The 22,486-nt window shown below is 40.1% G+C and overlaps 1 protein-coding gene across 1 annotated transcript in view; it reads right to left on the bottom strand.

Annotated features, from left to right (window-relative positions):
• The window catches only part of vps39 (VPS39 subunit of HOPS complex), a 25,410-nt gene extending 4,144 nt beyond the window's left edge, over window positions 1-21,266 (bottom strand). The window contains exons 1-21 of the mRNA XM_037695399.1: window positions 21,156-21,266; window positions 21,022-21,087; window positions 20,883-20,947; window positions 17,838-17,880; window positions 17,557-17,651; window positions 16,171-16,269; window positions 15,979-16,071; window positions 15,568-15,751; window positions 13,384-13,504; window positions 11,866-11,986; window positions 11,636-11,765; window positions 10,728-10,870; window positions 10,424-10,564; window positions 8,865-9,006; window positions 7,720-7,806; window positions 6,918-6,991; window positions 6,376-6,592; window positions 5,700-5,828; window positions 1,684-1,786; window positions 1,114-1,159; window positions 201-350 (exon numbers count right to left, since the gene is read on the bottom strand). Of these exons, the coding sequence (XP_037551327.1) occupies window positions 201-350; window positions 1,114-1,159; window positions 1,684-1,786; window positions 5,700-5,828; window positions 6,376-6,592; window positions 6,918-6,991; window positions 7,720-7,806; window positions 8,865-9,006; window positions 10,424-10,564; window positions 10,728-10,870; window positions 11,636-11,765; window positions 11,866-11,986; window positions 13,384-13,504; window positions 15,568-15,751; window positions 15,979-16,071; window positions 16,171-16,269; window positions 17,557-17,651; window positions 17,838-17,880; window positions 20,883-20,947; window positions 21,022-21,087; window positions 21,156-21,228 (2,322 nt within the window). The 5' untranslated portion in view covers window positions 21,229-21,266. The remainder of the gene's footprint in view (window positions 1-200; window positions 351-1,113; window positions 1,160-1,683; window positions 1,787-5,699; window positions 5,829-6,375; window positions 6,593-6,917; window positions 6,992-7,719; window positions 7,807-8,864; window positions 9,007-10,423; window positions 10,565-10,727; window positions 10,871-11,635; window positions 11,766-11,865; window positions 11,987-13,383; window positions 13,505-15,567; window positions 15,752-15,978; window positions 16,072-16,170; window positions 16,270-17,556; window positions 17,652-17,837; window positions 17,881-20,882; window positions 20,948-21,021; window positions 21,088-21,155) is intronic.
• Window positions 21,267-22,486: the final 1,220 nt, after the last annotated feature.

Raw genomic sequence — 22,486 nt, forward strand, 5'->3', positions numbered from 1 at the left:
GCAGCTGGAGGCACAGAGCAGCTGGAGGCACAGAGCAGCTGGAGGCAGAGAGCAGCTGGAGGCAGAGAGCTGAGTGGTTTTTCCACTTATCGCAGGGCTTCAGGGTACTGATCCCAGCGATAAACAAGGGACTACTGCATCACCAGAACAAACTGCTCTTAAGCCCCATTAAAATAAAAAAACGCTGAGTCATTGCTTACCTTGGTGGTGTTCAGTTTACTGTGGTGCAGCTCCAGGACCTGCAGAGCCGCCTGCAGGTTGGCCTGAGGCTCAGAAAGCTCCATCTTGATGGGGCCCAAGCAGTGGGCATCAGGAGGTGACAGGTACATCCTCAGCAGAGACAGATACACCTAGAGGGCAGAGTCACACAGGAAGGATGTCTAAATGGTCACATCTATATCTCAGATGAAAAAATTAACCATAGAGACAATTACAGCAAGTTCACTTTTAATTCAGCACCGACACAGGAGTGATGAACAGAAAATGTTTAAAAAGAACAACACAGGTGGGATAATAAAAGAATAGAAATAGACATTAACACATAGAACAAATACAGAACATTTAAATTCAATTCCAAACATTTGTTTAAAGAATGGCTCATGAATTTTATTTCTTTATTCAGAAGCACAAGTTAAACTTTCTGCTGACTACTTCTCTGTAACTTTTACAGTTGCTGTATTTCAGACTCGAGCAACATTTATTTAAAGCAAAATACAGAGATACTTGCTATCATTTTCATTTAGGTAAATTAAAAAATTATATTTTTCTGGTAAAATAAATAAATATTTTGTCAGAGTTGCACTTCAGAAACTAATATTTAGGAGGTTACAGAATGTACAAAATGAAAAGTGCTAAAAAATAAATACTTAAAACTATAGTATAGCTACAACAGAGGGATTTTTTAAAGTAGAGCAACACACTAAATTACTATTTTTATTCTTAGTAGTATTTTTGCTGCATGCTTTTGTATTTCTTGGTTGTTGTTTTTTTGGGATAGTCAAGACGGTTCTTCTCATTCGAAGCATTTCATTGCATTGTTGACCTTGTGTTGATTTTGCGTATGACAAATAAACCTAACCTGAACTAAATGAACGCAGACAGAAAGCTACTTACATCTTTATTTCCTTCAACCAGACTGTTGTAATGTCGGTGACAGTATCTGCAAAAAGAGCAGAAGAGAAAAATTCAAGCCTGGCATTGCTGCATATCGCCCGCTGTCTTGATTGTCAGAGTTTTAAACGAAGATCATCTCTGTGAGAAGGAACCAAGTTACAGCGGTTTCCTGTAAAGAATATTGTGCATGAACTTATACAATATAGCAAGATCTTGCAAGATTTTTAAAAATGTATTGGAGAAAATGCTCAGCTACAAGTGACTGAGTTAGACATTTTTTTGAGTTTGCTAATGTAAATTATCATAAGCAGCCATCTTGAATCAACAGTTTCCACTTATTTTTAAGATTTAACTCATTTATGACCAACAGAACCACCAAGCTCTGCACAATGCTTTGAGCATGTTTATCTATTTTACAACTATTTTTTTCAAGCTAAACACAAAAAGAGAAACTGATTTACAATTTCTCACTCTTTTAGAATAATAAAAAAAAAAAAAATCAGCTCAACATCTACACACATCTGGAAAGCTACACCAGATCAGGCAAGACTTGATGGTGCGTTTACTCACTCTTCAGCCATGCGCGTGTCTTTCAGGACGTGGACATAGATGAAGAGCGCCTGCTCGTGTTTACCCATGCGCCCCAGAAGCAGAGCTCGTTCCTCCAGCAACCCTTGAGGGAGCAGAACATGGTCAATAAATAGACGCTACAGGCTGAAAATACAGAATACTTGAAAAATAACTACTTTACTATTACAAGTACCACAAAAATAAATCTAAATGTAGTAAATTATTTTATACATAAAAACACTTCAACATCTTTATATTTGTTAAATGATAGTAGATTTGTAATAATGGCTCACAAACGCATATTTACATTTAAGTTGAAGGCTAAATAATGTGTGTGTGTGTATATTATATATACATATTTATTTCTGCAGAGGAATTAAAACCACCTCTCAATTAAAATATGTTGATGTAGTAGTGTGAGAAACATCTAGATTACAGTAAACACGCATCATAACCCTTCATCTGGTTTCCTCTACTTCTGTCTTAAATAAAAATGGTTTTCACAACATACACGAGTCCTTCTGCACTTTATTTACATTACAGGAGTGCATATTCAGGGCAAAACCTTCTGCTTTGAAATCATCTACAAAGAACTGCAGATCCTTTACACCTCCAGATGCAGGAAGAGGGCCACCTGCATCATGAAGGACCCCACCCACCCAGCACACACACTTTTTGCCCCACTCCCCTCAGGAAGGAGGTTAAGGAGCATTAAGTGTAGAACCACTAGTCTGAGGAACAACTTCTACCCTGAGGCTGTTAGACTCATGAATCTCTAACTAGAATAATCACTGTGAAAAACCATATCATGTTGCTGCTGATCTGTTTCATGTTGCTGCTGATCTGTTTCAATGTTGATGTGTTCATGCGTGCACATCTGCTCACAGACTCATGTTCATGTTTGTGGTGATGTTCAATGTTTTATGTTATGAGTGCTTAGTGTATATTTAGTTGATGTTTTTCTTAGTTCATATCTTAGATGTTATTACTGTTTTTCTTATACATTTTATTGTTGGATGTAACTGGGACCCCGTGTACATAATTTCGCTCCACCACATGTACCACATGAGGTGCGAATGACAATAAAGAAACTCTGACTCTGACTCTGACTCTCCAAACGGTCTACAGGTGCTGGTCATAAAATCAGAATATCATGAAAAAGTTTATTTATTTCAGTAATTCCATTCAAAAGTGAAACGTATATTATATCCATTCATTACACACAGACTGATATATTTCAAATGTTTATTGCTTTTAATGTTGATAACTGACAACTAATGAAAATCCCAAATTCAGTATCTCAGAAATTTAGAATATTGTGAAAAGATTCAATATTGAAGACACCTGGTGCCACACTCTAATCAGCCAATTCACTCAAAACACCTGCAAAGGCCTTTAACTTGACTTGACAGTTGTCCAAAATACGACCATTGACACCTTGCACAAGGAGGGCAAGAAACAAAAGGTCATTGCTAAAGAGGCTGGCTGTTCACTGAGCTCTGTGTCCAAGCACATTAATAAAGAGGCAAAGGAAAAGATGTGGTAGAAAAAGTAGAAAAAATGTACAAGCAATAAGGATAACTGCATCCTGGAGATGATTGTGAAACAAAACCTATTCCAAAATGTGTGGGAGATTCACAAAGAGTGGACTGCAGCTGGAGTCAGTGCTTCTAGAACCACCACGCACAGACGTATGCAAGACAAGGGTTTCAGCTGTCACATTCCTTGTGTCAAGCCACTCTTGAACAAGAGACAGCGTCAGAAGCGTCTCGCCTGGGACTGCTGCTGAGTGGTCCAAAGTTAAGTTCTCTGATGAAAGTAAATTTTGCATTTCCTTTGAATCAAGGTCCCAGAGTCTGGAGGAAGAGAGGAGAGGCACAGGATCCATGTTGCTTGAGGTCCAGTGTCAAGTTTCCACAGCCAGTGATAGTTGGAGAATGGGTTTGCTGCAGACTAAAAGTGGGCGTTTCTGGAGAATATGTGTTTGTAGAGGACAAACAATGATTGGCTGTATAACTGTAACTGTATTTGCTGGCTCTTTATGCAAGTTACATCAGCTCTTCTTTAAAACTTATGGTTTCTAAGAAACAGCGTTATATCTGCTGTCAAACAGGAAGATTTTTTTTTGTTCTTGGGTTGTAGGCTGCACCTGACACAGTTTGTCTTGAGTGTGGTCTGGGTACAATGAAATATGAAACATCTGAAGCAAAACCTGCTCCCATTTGTCAAAAAGTCTGGTCTCAATTAAAGATCATGAGTCCTAGGACGAGATAATGTCCTTAAACAAAAGCTAAAAACAAAATTTGCTCTTTAGAAGTTCTTCTATGAGATAGATCTATGAAAGGAGCTGAAACATGGATTAAGATCGACCCTTAAAATGTGAGACAGCTGAGGAAGTTAACTAGTAAACAGAATACCTGCTCCAGTTGCAGAAATCTGACAGAAACTGACAATCACTCATCTGCAGTGACTGATTTAAAAGGTTGAACAAGAAAATGTGAAGTTAAAGGAAACATCCTTTGTCCCAAAGCCAGTTTAAGTATCATTAATATTTTGGTTACTTTATTTTTCTTTCTTTATGAATCAATTGTAACTGTTTTCACAGCGTTCAACAACCAAAACGGATTTTGTTTTTTAATGTTATGGCTAGGTATTAAAAAACAAACATTTAGCCCTCCCCACTACACATTTATGTTGCTCTTATTTTGAAATGTAACTGGAAGTTCTGTGTTGAGAGGCAGAAAGAGAAGTTATGGAGACGCCGCTAATGTCGAACTGGTTAACACCATGAACATAATAGGTCTGTGGTTAACACAATCTGCCAATAATGCCTTGTTTTAAGACGAAGTCTGTGGTTAACACAAATGGCTTGTTTTTTTTTTTTCATCCAATCAGATGTGGCTCTCAGGATATGCCCATTTTTCTATCATCGAATCATGTGTAACCCTCCAGATACACCCATTATTTTATTGTCCAATCAGACGTTGCCTTCCAGATATGCCTTCTGAATTTGTCTGCAGAGATACCTACTTGGATGGTTTGGGGTGCCATGTCATCTGCTGGTGTTGGTCCACTGTGCTTTCATGTTTGTGCTGATGTTCATTGTTTTATGTTGAGTGCTTAGTGTATATTTAGTTGATGTTTTTCTTGGTTCATATCTTAGATGTTATTACTGTTTTTCTTATACATTTTATTGTTGGATGTAACTGGGACCCTGTGTACATAATTTCGCTCCACCACATGTACCACATGAGGTGCAAATGACAATAAAGAATCTCTGACTTTTCTGAGGTCCAAAGTCAATGCAGCCATCTATGAGGAAGTTTTAGAGCACTTATTGCTGCTGAACTTTATGGAGATGCAGATTTAATTTTCCAACAGGACTTGGCACCTGCACACAGTGCCAAAGCTACCAGTACCTGCTTTAAGGACCATGGTATCCCTGTTCTTAACTGGCCAGCAAACTCACCTGATCTTAACCCCATAGAAAATCTATGGAGTATTGTGAAGAGGAAGATGTGATACACCAGACCCAACAATTCAGAAGAGCTGAAGGCCACAACCTGGACTCTCAGAACACCTGAGCAGTGACACAGACTGATCGACTCCATGACACAACACATTGATGCAGTAATCCAGAGAAAAGGAGCAACAACTAAGTATTGATGCTGTACATGCTCATACTTTTCATGTTCATACTTTTCAGTTGACCAACATTTATAAAAATCCTTTTTTTTTAAATTGGTCTTAATATTCTAATTTTCTGAGACACTGAATTTGGGGTTTTCATTAGTTGTCAGTTAAAATCATCAACATTAAAATAAATAAACATTTGAAATATATCAGTCTGTGTGTAATGAATGAATATAATATACAAGCTTCACTTTTTGAATGGAATTACTGAAATCAACTTTTTCATGATATTCTCATTTTATGACCAGCACCTGTACACTTCCCTCTGATCACCCTGAAGAGTTCATGTGTGAAAACACCTTAAGAGGAGGGTCAATTCATACCATCAAATGGAAAGTCACTGATGAGTCTGGCAGGTTCATAGCTGGTGGAAATCTCCAGAAAAGACAAGAGTTTGTTTCTGAACTCTCCCAGTTCCCCTTTCTCCTGGCCTGCAGGAACAGCAGGAACCCCTGAAAAATCACAAAACATTTCATTACAGTGGCTTAACTAAAATCTGGTAATTTGTCAATTAGTCAATAATACCACAATATGCCAGTACTGAAATTTTTTATCTGAATATCAGTGTGACCGACATTATTGCAAAGTGCTGCAATAGATCACAGGATATTATATTCCAAGTGAATTTCAATCACACTCCGTCTGGTGAGCAGTAGAAGACACTAGAAGTATCTGATTAAAAAAAAAAAAAATGTGATACAAACTTCATCAAAGCAAAAGCTCTAAAATTTAGAAAATGTTTGTATGTATGTCATGATGAAATCACAAAAAATATTTTATACTAAAGAAAAAAAAGGTTATTTTCACAAAATTAAAAAAAAAACGTTGAGTATTTTGATTAAATGGAATTAAAGCTCCACACCAGAGCATTTGAATTATTTTTAATTAAATGACAAAGTGGCTGTTGTTTCTTATTAAATTGATAAATAATGTATCACTATTTAAAATCAAAAGGATTCTAAAAATCTAAGTTGAAGAACCATAGAGTTTGAGAACTACCTTCTGGCAGTGATTTGAGGTAGAGTTTCATGAGGTGCTGAACCCTGCCTAAATAGAGCTGAATTAGCACATTATGAAACTCGGGGCCCTGTTCATCCCACACATAAATGATGTGCTCTAAATACGGGATCGCAAGCTCCTCGAAGCCCTTTTTCAGGAACTGCAGCACCTGGTCTCTGGGCAACATCTCCACCTCAGGCAGATCTTCGGTGAAGATCTAAAAAGAAAGAAACATTTTTATAATGAACCAAGTTTTAATTGTCAAATGTCACCATAGAATACAATCAACTACTTTCTGTTTCTACTGGTTGCCGTCACTGCAGTACTGGGAACATGTGAGACAGAAGACATGCTAATGTAGATTCATGTAGCGTCATTCAGGACATGATATACTTAATAAATCAAGACGACTGGACTGGTTTTCTCCTTGAGGATTAAAGACGATTTATTTTTTTTACTCAACTTGTTCGATTGGACAGAAAATACTAAGGCTATACATGCACATAAAGTAACCCTTCTTATGTGGCATTTTGTTTAAATACCTTCAAGCCATCTTCAGGACAAGTCTTCAACACCCAGGGACAAAACTCAAAGATTATGCCCAGATTCTCCACTCCTGTATGAGAAGGTTTCATAAGGTTAAAAAAAGTGTGTAGAGGTGGAAGGATTCACATAGACACACAAAAACACTATAAAAGTACTATTTAAGAACCTGAAATCTAAGCAGTGCTAGACATCCTGCAGATCACAAAGCATGTTACTCAATGCAAACTGGACTTTTCATCTAACGTTACAAACGAGCACTGGGAGAGGAGCTTAAACCCAGTGAAGGAAGGCGAGGCTTTTAAAGGGAAGACGCCAGTTCCTTCTATAGTGCAACAAAAACTAAAGTTGACTGAAGTGCTTTCCTATTCATTTACCATCTTGTATTTCTAGGAGTGGAAGCAGAACTGTAACTGGACAGTACTTATATAGCACCTTTCTATCTTATCAAGATACTCGGAGCTCTTTACAACACAATCTGTGCCTCACTTACCCGTTCATACAGCTCTATACTAGATCTATACAAAGAATAATCAGTGCTTCGCTCTGATTTATCTGAATATTATCACATTCATACACCAATGGGACACACATCGGAGGCAACGAGGGGTTCAGTGTCTTGCCCAGGGACACTTCGACATGTGACTGCTGGTAGAATCGAACCCACAACTCTTGAATTGGAGGAGGACTGGTCTAACCACTCAGCCACAGCTGCCCCAGTAAATGACAGAAGGCACACTGTCACAATCAACCAGACAAATTTTAAAAAGCCCTGTCAATAGGCCGAGCACTGACCCTCACCAAGTCTTTGGAGGTACTGCACTGTTCGCTCATGACCCTTCAGTGGAGAGTTGGCCTTGGTCGACTGGTCCAGCAGCACCTGCAGAGCTGCAAGAGAGCAAACTGTGTGAGGGGGTGAAGGAAAGCAAGTGAAGAGCAGGAAGAGCCAATGTGACATTAATAGTCATGTGCTGCACATTTTCTTCAACAGAACTTGGATGAAAAATAATCCAACATGCACCCAAACAACCACCACCACAAGAGGCCTCTTCTGAAATAAACTGTGCACGCTCACTGAGCTGACACAAACTTAAAGATGCTGCTTTCTTACTGCTGCAGACAACTGATGTTTATTAACCTCCTAAGACACGAACTCTTGCATATGTGGATGCCAGATCCTAGGAGGTTAAAGCTGAAGATTATACAACTATTTAGTTTAAAAATCACTCTTGTTTTTGGGCTAAAAAGTAATGAGCAGATGGATAACAAAGGCAGAAAAGTTCTGGCAGGAAGTGAGAAACAAACAAAGACATTCAGTTGATTAGCTTATCCGTCACCATCCACACTGCTCGAAATGATAAATAGGTGTTCACAGATTGTACATTTTAATACACACTTTATTAACAGGGACCTCACTTTTTTAAAACGAAGCAGCCAAAAACAAGTCAAAGGATCACATCAGCGTTTTGATAATCAAATAAATATAGAAATAATTCTAAAATAAAACCGGTCATGTATCTTCCTAGTAATGAGTAGCTACTTTCTTTTAATTATTGAAAAAAAAAAGTATTGGTAATAATAATAGTATAGTCTCATGTGCCACGTTGAGACAGTCACCTAATAGAATGGTGATCAAAAATAATTTCTAGTGTAACCACTGTTAAATTTGAAAACATCCCATAAAAATCGAGATTATTCTTCCAACAAGTAATCCTGCGCCTGGTTCAGCTCTTATCCACAGTTGCCAATGTGCTGATCAAGATGGAAGATGGTGACAAAGTGAAGATCTGATACAACCTGCTGGCTTCCTTAGATAACTTTAAATAATTGTCATTTTCAAATGTACGTGAATGTTCTGTGCTGTGCCCTGAGACGACTTCTGCTGTGAACCGGCAGTATATAAATAAAATGAGTTGAAGTTAATCAACCAGCAGTCTGAGTCTTACCCTTCTGGTGCAGGCCTTTCTTTTCATAGAGAATAATGAGCTCGCTGTACTTGTGCGCCTTCTTCAGAACATACTCGCTCTCCTCGATGTGGCAGTGGTTGTTCTCCAAACGAAGGAGAGGGGAGACGAGGGCCACGTTGGTCTGAATAAAACATGGATAAAAACAGGTCTCATATGAGAATAACGTACATTTAAGAACATCTCTTTGTATTTAACCTATTTTTCGGCCTATAAGTCGCAGTGGTTTGCATAATTTGCATGCCCTGCGGCTTATACGCCAAAGCAACATATTTATGGATTTTTTCCCATATTTATAAACCAGTTTTTGTCTTGAGATATGACCGTTTTCATTTATTCTGACTGAAAATGTTTCACACTACCATTTTCAGGTGCTAGATGGCACTCAAGCAGTAAGGCATGCCGTTGTGTCATGTAATAGGTAAAAGTGGCTATTAATGACACAATCTGCTCGCCATAATCTGCCACCTTCATCCAACTTGCCTGGAGCTTCATTTCGCTGCGCCGCCCCAGAGAAATGCAGCTGATTTGACCATTAAAGTTTGTTTATTAAATAAAAGTTCAACTGAGACACACCTTTACTATAATGTCAAACAAATAATTGTTTTTAAGTGTTAATCTTGTTAACTTCTTGTTAAAGTCCTCCCGTGCATGCTCCTGCGGCCACCATTTGGCAGCCAATCAATTTGTGGCTCAACACGACCCACATATTCAGGTCGTCACCGCTGACGTGTCACAAACGTGACGCGTCACAAACGCGACGCGTCAGCGGTGACGCATAATAGAGACGACGTATACGGCGAAGCGACATATTTATGTTTTTTCCCACTTTATTAGACATATTTGGACTGATGTGACTTATATGGTGGTGCAACATGTACGGCAGAAAATATGGTAGTCGAAGTCAAGTTTTACTTTATAAACACAAGTAGTTTATCATTAAAATAATCTGCTGCAGATTTTTTGAAATCCAGAGCACAGATTTTTATTTTTTTTAACCTGAACTCTTTGGATATCCCGCGGGCATGACAATGGTTTGTGGTAATAGCTCTGCTGATTAGGCAGCAAATATTACACAACCATATGAAGTGAAAGGCCATGTGACATTTCTTTAAATGTTTATATGAGCATGAACAAATCACTAACAAGGATGAGAATTTGATAAATCTCTTATGTGGACGCATGGCCCAAACAAGCCGTAGAAAAGCTGCTTCAGGGTTTAAAGACAAAGTTTATACACAGTGTTTGGGAAGCTGCTGAGTTGTTTAGTTTATCTCAATCGCTACATCTGCACCATATTCAGAGTGATTCCATAATTTTTGCCTGGGGTTATGTTTTACTCAAATTAGGTTTATTGATTTTATTCTAATGCTCTAACATGAGACAGAGCCCAACATGCTGGACAACTTGAGTTAAAACTTTCCATGAGCAGACATTTATATGTAAAATGAACAGGTACAAATGTAGAGAACTGTGGTTTACTGCAGAATTATTAAATGTTCCCACGCAAATACTTAGTCGAAAAACGATTGTGTTCTTACATGCAGGTAACATTTCAGCAGTGTAGTATCAATGATCTGAAGGAGTTTCTTGCGACTTTTGATGGTGGGTGTTCCCTCCATGAGAGGAGATGTTGTTGAAGGGTCGGAGTCGTTCAGTTGTTTCACAAGATGGCTGCGTTTCTGTGACGACAACAGAGTCTGGGTCAACACTGTGCTTTTTAGATTTACAAAACTTTCCCTAAAGTTCAGTTAATAAACCTTTTCAGTGATCTTTTAGTTTTGATTAGTTTGAAAAAGATCCAACTTTTTGGATTTTTCTGATCTTCTAGGTTAAATGACACACCTGAGTAAGGTAATCGATGAGAGCGAGATGAGCCCTCTCCAGCTCGGCGCTGGATAACGTAGGCAGAGGGTTGGGGTACTGCAGCTGTTTGCGATAATCTGATGGGAGTAAGTCTGGGTAAAGTCCGATCACATGTGTGGGATCTACCAATCACAAAAAAGGAAATTAATTAACTCAACTTTTCAAATATGTTACATTACAAAAAGCTCTAAGACACAAGTATTGTTAACCATAATATATGATCAACTGGTTTAAGCAGTGTTCATTAAACATCACACCAACAAAAGAGAAAACTAAGCAGAATAATTAATAATATCAGGACGATTAGCCATAAAGAAATGGTTGTTCAGAGAAAAACAACATTTTCTTTTCTTTTTTCTTTCGGCTGCTCCCTTCTTCAGGGGTCGCCGCAGCAAACTAAGTCGCACGAAGACTTGGAAGTTATTTTCAAGTCGGATGTCCTTCCTGACACAACTACAGAACATCGAGCTGCCACAGCCCTCTGTGGAGCAGAGAGCTGCTATCTAGGGCGCCCAGGGGAGCAGATGGTGGGGGTTAAGAGCCTTGCTCAAGTGCCTAGAGTGGAGCAAATGAGGGTGGGGGCAGGTGTGGGTGTTTCAACTTGCCCACCCACATTTTTGATGCCGTCGGTATAGGGAGTGGAACCGGCGACCTTCTGATCACAGGCCCACCTTCTCTAACCTCTGTGCCACCACTCCCAAGAGAAAAAAGAATCAAAAAGTGTAAATTGTTTTAAAGAATCCTCAAACTGTAGGTAGTTATCGTTTTATGTAACATGTTGCAGGTTTTTAAAAAATGCATTGCCCAGACGCCGTTTGACCCATTAAGACAACAGATTTAGCCTCGGCTTAGAAATTTAGTGTAAACTAAATGAGCATAAGTCCTACCTGTGCCAAGTTTGGCAAACACCTGCATAGAATCATCAAATCTCTTCTGGCAAAACAGATTAAAGGCGTACAGATTCTGGATGCGATGTATCTGCTGCTTCTTATCACCATCCGAGTCATCCTTCATCTTCTGACAGGACAAAGAAAGAAAAGAGTTCTTTCAACATTAAAATCTGCCTGTTTTGCTGCAAAACAATGCTCGAATAAATCAAATCTGTGATGACGCTCACCGCCAGCTGAAGAGCCAGCTCAAACTCTTTGTCCTGAAGGAGCTGCCGGATCTGGCTGGCTATCGACACGGGCACCAGGCGCCAAACAAAGTGGTTGCTGGCTACATACAAAACATTAGGTCTGTAAAAACAATAGAAAACAAGTTCAGAGTGGTTCGTAGGCAAGTGCTTTTCTTTTTAATGACGGACCAACAATAGCTTTATTAGAAGAAACTTGGTCAAATGATAAAAGCAACAAATTATACTAGACAGGCAAATATTCTACCGTATTTTCCGCCGGACATGTCGCATCAGTTCAAATACGTCTAAAAAAGTGGAAAAATCCATAAATACGACGCTTCACCATATAAGTCACATCTATTGTGTCACCGCTGACAACCTGGAAATGTGGGCCGGTGTGCCAAAAATCGATTGGCTGTCAAATGGCGGCCACAGGAGCGTGCACGAGGACTTAAACAAGAATTTAACAAGATTAACACTTAAAAACAATTATTTGTTTGCTCAAAATTATAGTAAAGGTGTGTCTTAGTCCAACTTTTGCTTAATAAATGCACTTTGACAGTCAAATCAGCTGCATTTCAAAAGCTGATTTGCAGCCGAGGGAGAGCGCTCAGGGAGGACTCGCTGTGCGTTTCTTTGAAATTTAATAAGATAACTAGAGATGCACGATATTATCAGCATGGTATCAGCCGATATTAGTGTTAAAGTTCAATATCAGACATCGGCCATTCCACCACAGTGTTTCCCCTACCATTATACAAGCGGGGCGCCCCGTCAACAGAACCCAGCGCCCCGTCTACCGAGCCCCACCCACCACCCACCAGTCTGCACTGACGTAACGCTAAACTAACGGCTCGCAATGCAGGTGCACTAGCTAAAAAGCTAAAGGCAGCCTCTTCCTTCACGCTGAACCCTCACGCTGAACGCACCCCCGACATTCGAAAACTGTCGGTACAAACAGCGCACGGCTCAGATTTGCGCCCGTCTCTCCCCCCGCTGACCCCAAAAAACCTGTCGGTGCAAGCAGCGCGCGGCTGTCTCTGTGTCTCCCCCCCCCCCCCCCCCAATCTAAAACTGTTGGTTTAAACAGCACGCTGCACAGCTTGGGACGAGTCTCCATTCACACACACACCCCCACCCCCCCCGGACAAAAATCACGGACGAGATGAGCGCCCCGCCATGGCAAGTTATCTAGGGGAAACACTGTCATTTAAGATTAAAAATCTATATAGAAGCAAGCAACAGCTGAAATCCTCTTTAAATCTTTAGGTTAATTTGGTTAAGCAGGTAGTCTAAAGCAATTTGCAACCCTGTGTGTGGCAGAGTAAGTTTGTTATATGCCTGATTTGTCTTAGCGTTCCTTGTACTTTACATAAGGTCATCGACTGCTACTCTTGTTGATACGACGCTCTCCCCTCTGATGCTTATCCCATTAAAATACAATGCATTGCATGTCATTTCCACTAGACTTAGCCACTTAATGTTTTGTGTCGCATTAAAAAGGACTGCCTGTCTCACCCTGCTGAGGTGATGAAGCGTGGTCTCTGCAGCTCCACACTCTGCACCAACAGTCTGGGCTCAAAGGTCCGGATCTCCACGTACCTCGGAAGAACTGCGATGATGTAGGGAGGCTGGTGCTCTGAAAACGTGAAAGAACTGTTACAGAAAAATCTTACATCCGTGTGCTGCTGGTAAACATCTACAAACTCACTTGAAATAATCTCATTATAAAACTGGCACAAAACAAAACAGGAAACATCAAAATCAATGTCTGTTTTAACCCCTCATAACTGCAGCCATTGGTTTGTCTTAAGTGAGAACTGAAGTTCCTGAAGCTAATAGAAGAGAAAATTCTGCAAGAAACAACAATTTAGTTGTTTTTGTTAAGGTATGGGATCAAAAACAGACAGGAAAAAGCTTAAATTGTTCCCTTTAAGGAAGAAGTGAAAACAGTCAGGTAAACTCTAAAGTGACCAGCTCTCAACCTCTGCTGCTGCTGCATGCCAAAACCAATGATGAACCCTTAAAGATGAAGAAATTGTAAAATATATGAAAAAAAAAAAAAACACTTGGTGGCATTTCCTCTTCATCTTGTGCCCATTGAAATACCAATAAGAACAGGAACACAAAGCCTTTAAACAACTGGAGAGCTTGAACGCACGTTTGCCACAGTTTCCTATGAAAACTAACAAGAAATGAGTTTGATCCTCTGAAACATGAATATTTTAACGTCACAGCACGAAGAGCGAAAAAATAATTTAGATGAGGGGAAAATATGACAAAAACTAAAAACAGGCAGCAGCTGGCGATTAATTTGCTGAACGAGAGAAACTTTCCACTGAGGTAAAAACACATTTGTTTAAAACTAAATAGTTTTTTATATGACAGATATCTGAACTTGTGATTTGTGGCATAAGGCTTTACTGTTTATAAGCATAAAACTTAAACGTCACTTCTCTTGAGAGAAAAAACTGTCATGGCTGACGCTCTTTGGGAAAACATCTTAGATTTCTGAAAGTTACTCCTTCTCCTTGGAGGACTGAGGGAAGATTCTTCTGCTCTTGCATGCCCTTCTGATTTTTGCAATCACTCTTTTTTCAAAGTAAATATCAGAACAATAATATAGTAGACCCTCGCTACTTCTCGGCTTGTTTATCGCGGATTCACTCTATTGTGTTTGTTTTTTTTAAGTACTGTACATGTACATAATATTTTCCAAAAAATAAATTAAAAAATGAGTTGCCATTTTGTAGTTTTCTTTCATTAAGCCTTCGCTGTTTTGTCAGTCTAAAGAACTACGTTACCCAGAAGGCATCACTTCCCAGAAGTCAACAATGCTCTTTCAACCACTGCTTTCTGCAAATAGAGGGAGAGTTTTTGCAGCAAAGTCAGAAGTTGTGTAAGTTCTGCTGTTCACAGGACTGGCAGAAAAGTCACAAATAATTCTGAAGCTGAACTCGTCCTTCAAGTTGTATCTTCACTGCAGAGCAGCTGGGCTGCAGCTGATCCAGAATCAGTGTGACCTGAATCCTGGGAGCTGCAGACGACAGACAGCTGCAGGGTTCAGTCAGGTTCTGGTTGCGCTGGTCTGGACTGGGCCAGAGGTGGTGGATTAAATCCTGGGCAGCAGCACACACACATCAAGATGGATGGAGCGGTGGGCTTCAGTCATGCTGCACCGAGACTTTTTTCATCTATCGGGTCGGACTGGAACCGAGCTGCTGCTCCTGTACTGCAGAGCCTGGTAAGTAAAATTTTGTAGCTCCTGCACATACAAGTACTGCATGTTAAAATTAGTAGGTTTAAGAGCTTAGAGGACTGACTTGTGGGCTCCATCACTGCAGGGTAGGTCTGCAGAAACGAACAGAGTCGGAATAAAACAGAGTTGGACCAGAACCAGAGCTGTTGCTGTTCTGCAGAGCTAGTAAAATTTAGTAACATATGTTGTTACAATGACGTAGGTTTGAGTTCAGAACATTCCACGAGTGTGAGAAGGGGTTTCTAAAGCCTTAATATAAAGTTTAATGTACCTGAACATGGACTACTGTATCCCTACTTTGCGGTTTTTCACTTATCGCGGGGCTTCAGGGTACGGATCCCCCACGATAAACAAGGGACTACTATACAGAAAAACCCCACACTGGGTTGTTCAGGAGCAGACCTCAGAAAATGAAGACACGGCTTAAGATTTATTTTTCCTACCCATAGTAATGGGGATGTCTGTCCAGTTCAGGGCGCATTTCTGGGTGCAAGTTCCTTCTTCATTCAGTACCACAGTCAGGTCATCCTGCCCTACAGCCACCTTCCCATCAGCCAGTGGGGCAACCAGAGGTTCCAACTGCTTCCCAGTGGGGAAGAGCTCCTTAATGCTGCCACGGCCATCCATCTAGTAGATAAAGTGCGTTAAGAAATTAACGATTAAGAATATCTTAGATGCATGAATATTACGTTTAGGGCATAGGGTGAGTCGTTTTCACAAATAAAAGCATCATAAACAGGAATATCAATATTATTTATTTATTATTATCAAGCCCAACCAATGCAACAAAAATTAATATCACTAAGTTAAGATAAGTTCAAACAAAGATTTGTGTTTTTTCCTGTAACACATACCCGAATGAGGTAATAGTCTCGTTTGAAACCCACACATATGGAATTTTCACACCAAGCCATGGACTTGGGGATATCAGGCACAGCCAAGTCACCCTGAAGTATAAAACAGTAAAATGACCTTCATATATCAAGCGGTAAGAAAAATAAACTTGAATCACAGTGCAGTGACTCACATGTTCAGAATAATTTTACCTGCAGCTCATGAAACTCTCTGTCCTTCCAGTAATACAGCTGGAGTTTCTTTTTCACTGCCACACACATTCTGAGCCTTTCCTCTCCTGGGCCGGTTTGCTGAAAACCAAAGATAAAAACAGTTTGATATGTGTATTAATTAAATAAAAATCACTGCAACAAATACTGATATGACATTTTTAGACACAAAAATGAAATCTACTTATTGTAATTTGATTCAAATTTGTATATTTGATATTTTTTTCCCCACAGTTTGACACTTTCCAATTTCCCAAACACTGGTTTAGTTCATTTCAGTACAGTCTTTAACATGATACTTCATTCTTGTGAACTAAATTAAATGAAACATTTTGCCATTTGAAAGTAGCTTTATCGATGGTTCAAAGCTGGCTCATGCTTAATGCTAATGTTTTCAAGATGATTAAACTCAAGCAGAGCTACTGATACAAATGGAGCATTTCAACTCGTTTTATGCTGCATGTCATCAATTTTCTACTAAAACATTACAATTTTTTTTTTTGTATTGAACGCTTTTTGAACATTACAAATAGTTTTATTGGCTGCTGCCAAAAAGCCTGCAACAAATGTTTTTGCCAGCATCTGTGTGTCTGCACACACATTTGTTCTGCCCATCTCATGGATCACTAAATAGATTTTAATAACTTTAAAGAGTTAAGAGTAAATTTGTAACCGAGTCCTCGAGGCTCAATGGGATTAACCCGTCTAAATAAATGTTGAACGAGTACAATGAAATGCTCAGGATGAGAACAACAAATGTGACTGGCTAAAAACAACAAAAAAAAAAAAATACTAACATGCATTAAGGGTACAAAATAAAGTACCAAAAAAGTAAAAAAAAAAAGTACCAGTAATTATAATATTTACAAGGTCCTAAAGAGAGATAGTAAACAACATGGTAGCCGAGTCATCAATAAGATGTATTTCAAGCTTTAACAAATCACACTATCGCACGAGATTGTACAAAACATTATTTTCAACATTTGACTAACACAGCTGCAACGTCCTCATTTCTAAACATAAACGATGATTGAAACTCAGGCATGAAAGACAGCGGGTAATCCCCCACCCCTCCACATCTATTTTTAGTCATCAAATCTTTACGGTCTGATCAGAATTCATCAAAAAACAAAACACTTGCACATCTAAAAATTCATAGAGTTATGACCATTTGTTTGTTGAATGATGTTAATTAGCTGTGGCAGCCATCTTGAATGGGCTAAGACTCCAAACTTTATAAGTTATAGATGCACAGCCAGTGATTAAATTGACAGTTTCATTAAAATTCACTTCTTTATTTAAACATTATCGGCTGCACCAGCGAGTGGTAACAAAGGGCAAGCTGCAGCAACACGGACTGTCACAAACCTGTAAGTCACAAGCAAAGAGAGTGGCTCCTTTGGCTTTAGACACCACAGTGATCTGCTGAAAAGTCAGCAGGTCATGGACGTGGATGTTGTTCTCTGGAAGAGTGGAAGGAGATTTCTGTATGAATGGCTTCACAAGACATGCCACGTGTTAAAACTAAAAACGTATTTGACTTTCAAGACACTCAAGGCATTTACAAACCTCCCCACCCCAAAATCTAGGTATGAACTTTAAAAATGATATCAGATTTCAGAGATAAAAATATGTAGCTTAAAACTTACCCAGAAGACTGACAAGAATTTTGTACTGCGAGACGACGTAAAGCTAAAGAAAGAGCAAGAAACAAAGTGATAACAGTTTGTGTCAATCCAGAACAAGCTGTGATTTAAGTTAACAGAATAGCACGCCGAGATTAAGACGGTGTCAGAGTTCAGATTAATTCTAACAAACTATCTGCACCATTCACATTTATTACAAAGTCTAGTGCATGTTTATGTTTCTTAACAGTGGCTCATTAGAGGCTGGTGGGGCAGTGCTCGACCTACTGGGTGGAAATCCCAGGGGGGTTGGGGTGGGGTCTAGACCCCCCACCTCTTTTCCACCCCCCAAGTTTGGTAAAACAAAGACAACACCCACAAGAAATCATTAAATTTTAAGAAATGTAAAAAAAATAAATAAATAAAAAAGCATATCCACCATTTATAAAGGCAAACGATGCATGTATGCCTTTCAAAAATGCCCCACCCCTTTAGTCTAAAGGTTCAGTCCATTGATCCCTGACAGGGGGGTGCACCTGAAGTCAAATAGAGTATGAAGAATCCAACAGGGTTTGTAGCACAACAGATGGTAAATTAAATGTTTGCATGGGGGAATGGGGTTTGCGCCTCAGTGGAAACTCTGAAATGTTCTTGTTATTCTACTACTACTGTTACTAACTACTGTTACTAAATCTATATTCAACATGATAATAAACAATCTTTAGATTGAGGGAAACTACACCCATATTTGATGTACCGTATTTTTCTACCTAAAAGTCGCAGATTTTTGCATAAGTCACATGCCCCACGACTTATACGCCAAAGTGACATTTATGGATGTTTTCCCATATTTATAAACAAATTTTTGGCTGAGATATGACCGTTTACATTCATTCTGACTGAAAATATTGAACTCTACCAACAAAGTCCACGCTCAATAATCCAGGTATAAAAGCCAACATTTTTCAGTCAGGTTATCTGGACGGTTTTTTTTGTTTGTGCTGAAACGTTTAGCCTTCGATCCGGAAGGCTTCATCAGTCAAGGAAACACACAACAAAACTGATTCTTTCTCCAACAGCTGAAGAATCAGTTTTGCTGCGCGTTTCCTTGACTGATGAAGCCTTCTGGATTAAAGGCGAAACGTTTCAGCACAAAAAATGAAACTGTCCAGATGACCCGACTGAAAAATGTTGGATTGAACACTACCATTTTCAGCCACTAGATGGCACTCGAGTAGTATGGCATGCTGTTGTGTCATGCAATATGTAAAAGTGGCTATTAATGACACAATTGGCTTGCCATAGTCTGCCACCTTCATCCAGCTCTCCTGGAGCAACCGTCAAATCATCTTCATTTCACTGCACTGCCCCGGAGAAATGCAGCTGATTTACTGAGACACACCTTTACTATAAAGTCGAGCAAACAAAGAATTGTTTTAGGTGTTAATCTTGTTAAATTTCTAAGAAATGCACACCTACTTCTGCGTTATCAGCTTTTAAAATACAGCTGATTTGACCATTGAAGTGCATTTATTAAATAAACGTTAGACTGCCACACACCTTTACTATAATGTTAAGCAAACAAATAATTGTTTTAAGTGTTAATCTTGTTAAATTTTTGTTATTCCCGTGCACACTCCTGTGGCCACCATTTGGCAGGCAATTGATTTTTGGCACAACACCGGCCCACATTTCCAGGTCAGCGGTGACGCATAATAGATGCAGCTTATGCGGTGACGCAACGCATTTAGAAATGTTTCCACTTTATTGGACATACTGTATTTGGACTGATGCAACTTATAGGGCGGTGCGACGTGCACGGCGGAAAATACGGTACATTGACTGTTTCTCGGCATTGTTCACCTGCTGAGAGCATTAAAAACATTTAGTGACGGCGGCAGAGATTTTATTTACATGTTTTTACACATCTGATCACTGCATGTGTCTCTCTGTGACCATGTTATTTTTTCGCTTTGGACTTTATTATTATGTATGAATGCATTCCAGATGTTTAGTGGCTTGTTATTATAGTTTACATGGTTTTATTTTTTTTGTCCAAAGGAAGTAATAAGCTGTTGTTGTAAGTCACACAACTGCATGATCAGGAAGTGGATCAAGGCTTCAGAGACAAAAACAATGCACGGGGTGGGTGGAGAAAGACGTTTAGTCAGTGCTCCTGTTCGTTTGGTTTCTACTTGTCTACCTGCAAACACAGTAATGAACGTTTAATTTTCATTTTGTAACAGTACATTTAACTACCTTCAGGGACACCCCCAATAATTGTTTACTGAACATTCATTTGTAAAAAATATAATGCAGAGAAATGAGGTGACAAAAGTACAAAGTGACTGGAAGCAGAATTTCTCATTCTGTTATTAAAGTGAACCGAGTAGTCCAACAAAGTTCAGTCAGGTCATCTGGACGGTTTCTTTTTTTTTTGGTTGAGACGTTCCGACATCAATCCGAGGAGCCACAAACCTTTTTTACCTGGATTATTGAGCATGAACTTTGATGAACTGAATAGTGTTTTATGCTGGATGCTGTAGTAAATCAGATTAATTGCTTTGCTGGATTGCAATCTGTTATTCACAGATAAATGAGCTGCCTTCCACAGGTGAGGCGATGCAGGGAGGTTTTTGACAAAAACCCTAACGCGTGATCTTATTTGTCTCTATATGCTCCCACGGCAGGTGGATATGTAGCTGTTAATGCATCTGCTTAACTTTACCACCTCCGATGTAGTCACCATTTTAGCGACATGAGGTGACCGTGTTGGGACGGAGGAAGGCTGGACATGTAAAGAGTGCAAATGTCCACTCAGTCATAGCCCTGTTCTATTTTCACATACTGACATTAACAAATGTAGTGCATGTTGTGCTGGACATAGAGGTCAATTAAAACAAAGAGTAAATAGTGCCCCACCACCTTTATAAAGGTAAAAACGCCACATGATAAAACAGGAAGTCTAAAACTTTACAAGTTTTTGCGTTACTTCCCCTCACAGACTTCCACATACTTCTTAACCAAGAACAGTTTGATCGATGTGTAATATTTGATTTCTTCACCCACCTGCTGTATTTTCTTTGAAAAGTTTTTGTTGGATTTTTCTAAAGTCACTTCAAACCGGTTGGTGGCTAAGAACAAGAGAAAACTTCATGAAACAAACTTTGTGTTCAAAGATGGCCACAGAAAATGTAATTATTCTCACCCGCATCTTTCTTTATTCTGTAGAGGAGGAGATGTCCGGGCTTTGTCCCAACAAGCAGCCAGTCCTCTGTGGAAGAATAAACTCCAGGTTAAACACGTCTGAGGACACTTTCAGACAGAAGAGTGCTCACCTACCCCAAGCAGCAAAACAGTCGATCTGAAGAGGAAGCTTTTCTAAAATGGGCACAGGCTCGTAAGCTTCGTGCATCTTGAAACTCGTCTCGCTGGTTCCTCGGAGTTAAACAGCTGAGTTTATCAGAGAGGCAAAGCGTCACACGTCGCCATACACCACAGGTTTAGCGTGTCGACGGTGAATAAAATAAAAAAAGTGGCCTGGTCTGTCCTGGTATCCGTTCCTGCTGTGATGTTGTGCAGTTTCTTGTCAGATTCCTCCGACCAAAACAACAACAGCTGATCGTTAGCCTGTTAGCCTGTTAGCTAGCAGCTACCGATCTTTGTTCTCCCTCACTGCTGCCCGACTGAAAACATGTAGCCGCTTTACCTAAAGGCTCTAACGTAACTGTATACACCTACTGGTAAATGCAGTGTTTACCGTGGCGCTTTAATGTTCGCTTTATTGCGAAGCTCCTCGCTGCTTCCTACTTGGAACGACGGCTGCGCGAGCGAGACAATTGGCGTTTGACAGGCACGTGACTGAGCTCACGAGGAACGCGTTAAAGGTGCAGCGGCGTCTTTGATCACAGCGCCGCTCCTTCATCGCGAAGTTGAACAAAAACAGTTTTGCATTTTCTGACGCCTAGTTTTAAGAAACAACTAGAAATTTGCTGAAGAAATTTCGCAGAGGGCTACCGCCCCCAAAAAACTTCGGCTTTATTTTGCATGAATTCTGTGGCTGAGTGGTTAGAGCAGTCGTCCTCCAATGCAAGAGTTGGGGGTTCGAATCCACCAGCAGTCACATTCTGAAGTGTCCCTGGGCAAGACACTGACGTGAACCCCTCATTGCCTGCAATATGTGTCCCATCCATCCATTTTCTTCCACTTATCCGGGGTCGGGTCGCGGGGGTAGCAGCCTAAGTAGAGAGGCCCAGACTTCCCTCTCCACAGTTGGTCCAGCTCCTCCGGGGGAATCTCGAGGCGTTCCCGGGCCAGCTGAGAGACATAGTCCCTCCAGCGTGTCCTGGGTCTTCCTCTGGGCCTCCTTCCGGTGGGACGTGTTCAGAACACCTCACCAGGGAGGCGTCCAGGAGGCATCCTAACCAGATGCCCGAGCCACCTCAACTGGCTCCTCTCGACGTGGAGAAGCAGCGGCTCTACTCCGAGTCCCTCCCAGATGATCGAGCTTCTCACCCTGTCTCTAAGGGAGAGCCCAGACACCCTGCGGAGAAAACTCATTTCAGCCTCTTGTATCCGAGATCTCGTTCTTTCGGTAACAACCCAAAGCTCGTGACCATAGATGAGGGTAGGAACGTAGATCGATTGGTAAATTGAGAGCTTCATCTTTTGAC

The sequence above is a fragment of the Nematolebias whitei genome, chromosome 21 (genome assembly GCF_014905685.2).
Source record: "Nematolebias whitei isolate Nwh7 chromosome 21, NemWhi1, whole genome shotgun sequence".
NCBI lineage: Eukaryota > Metazoa > Chordata > Actinopteri > Cyprinodontiformes > Rivulidae > Nematolebias > Nematolebias whitei.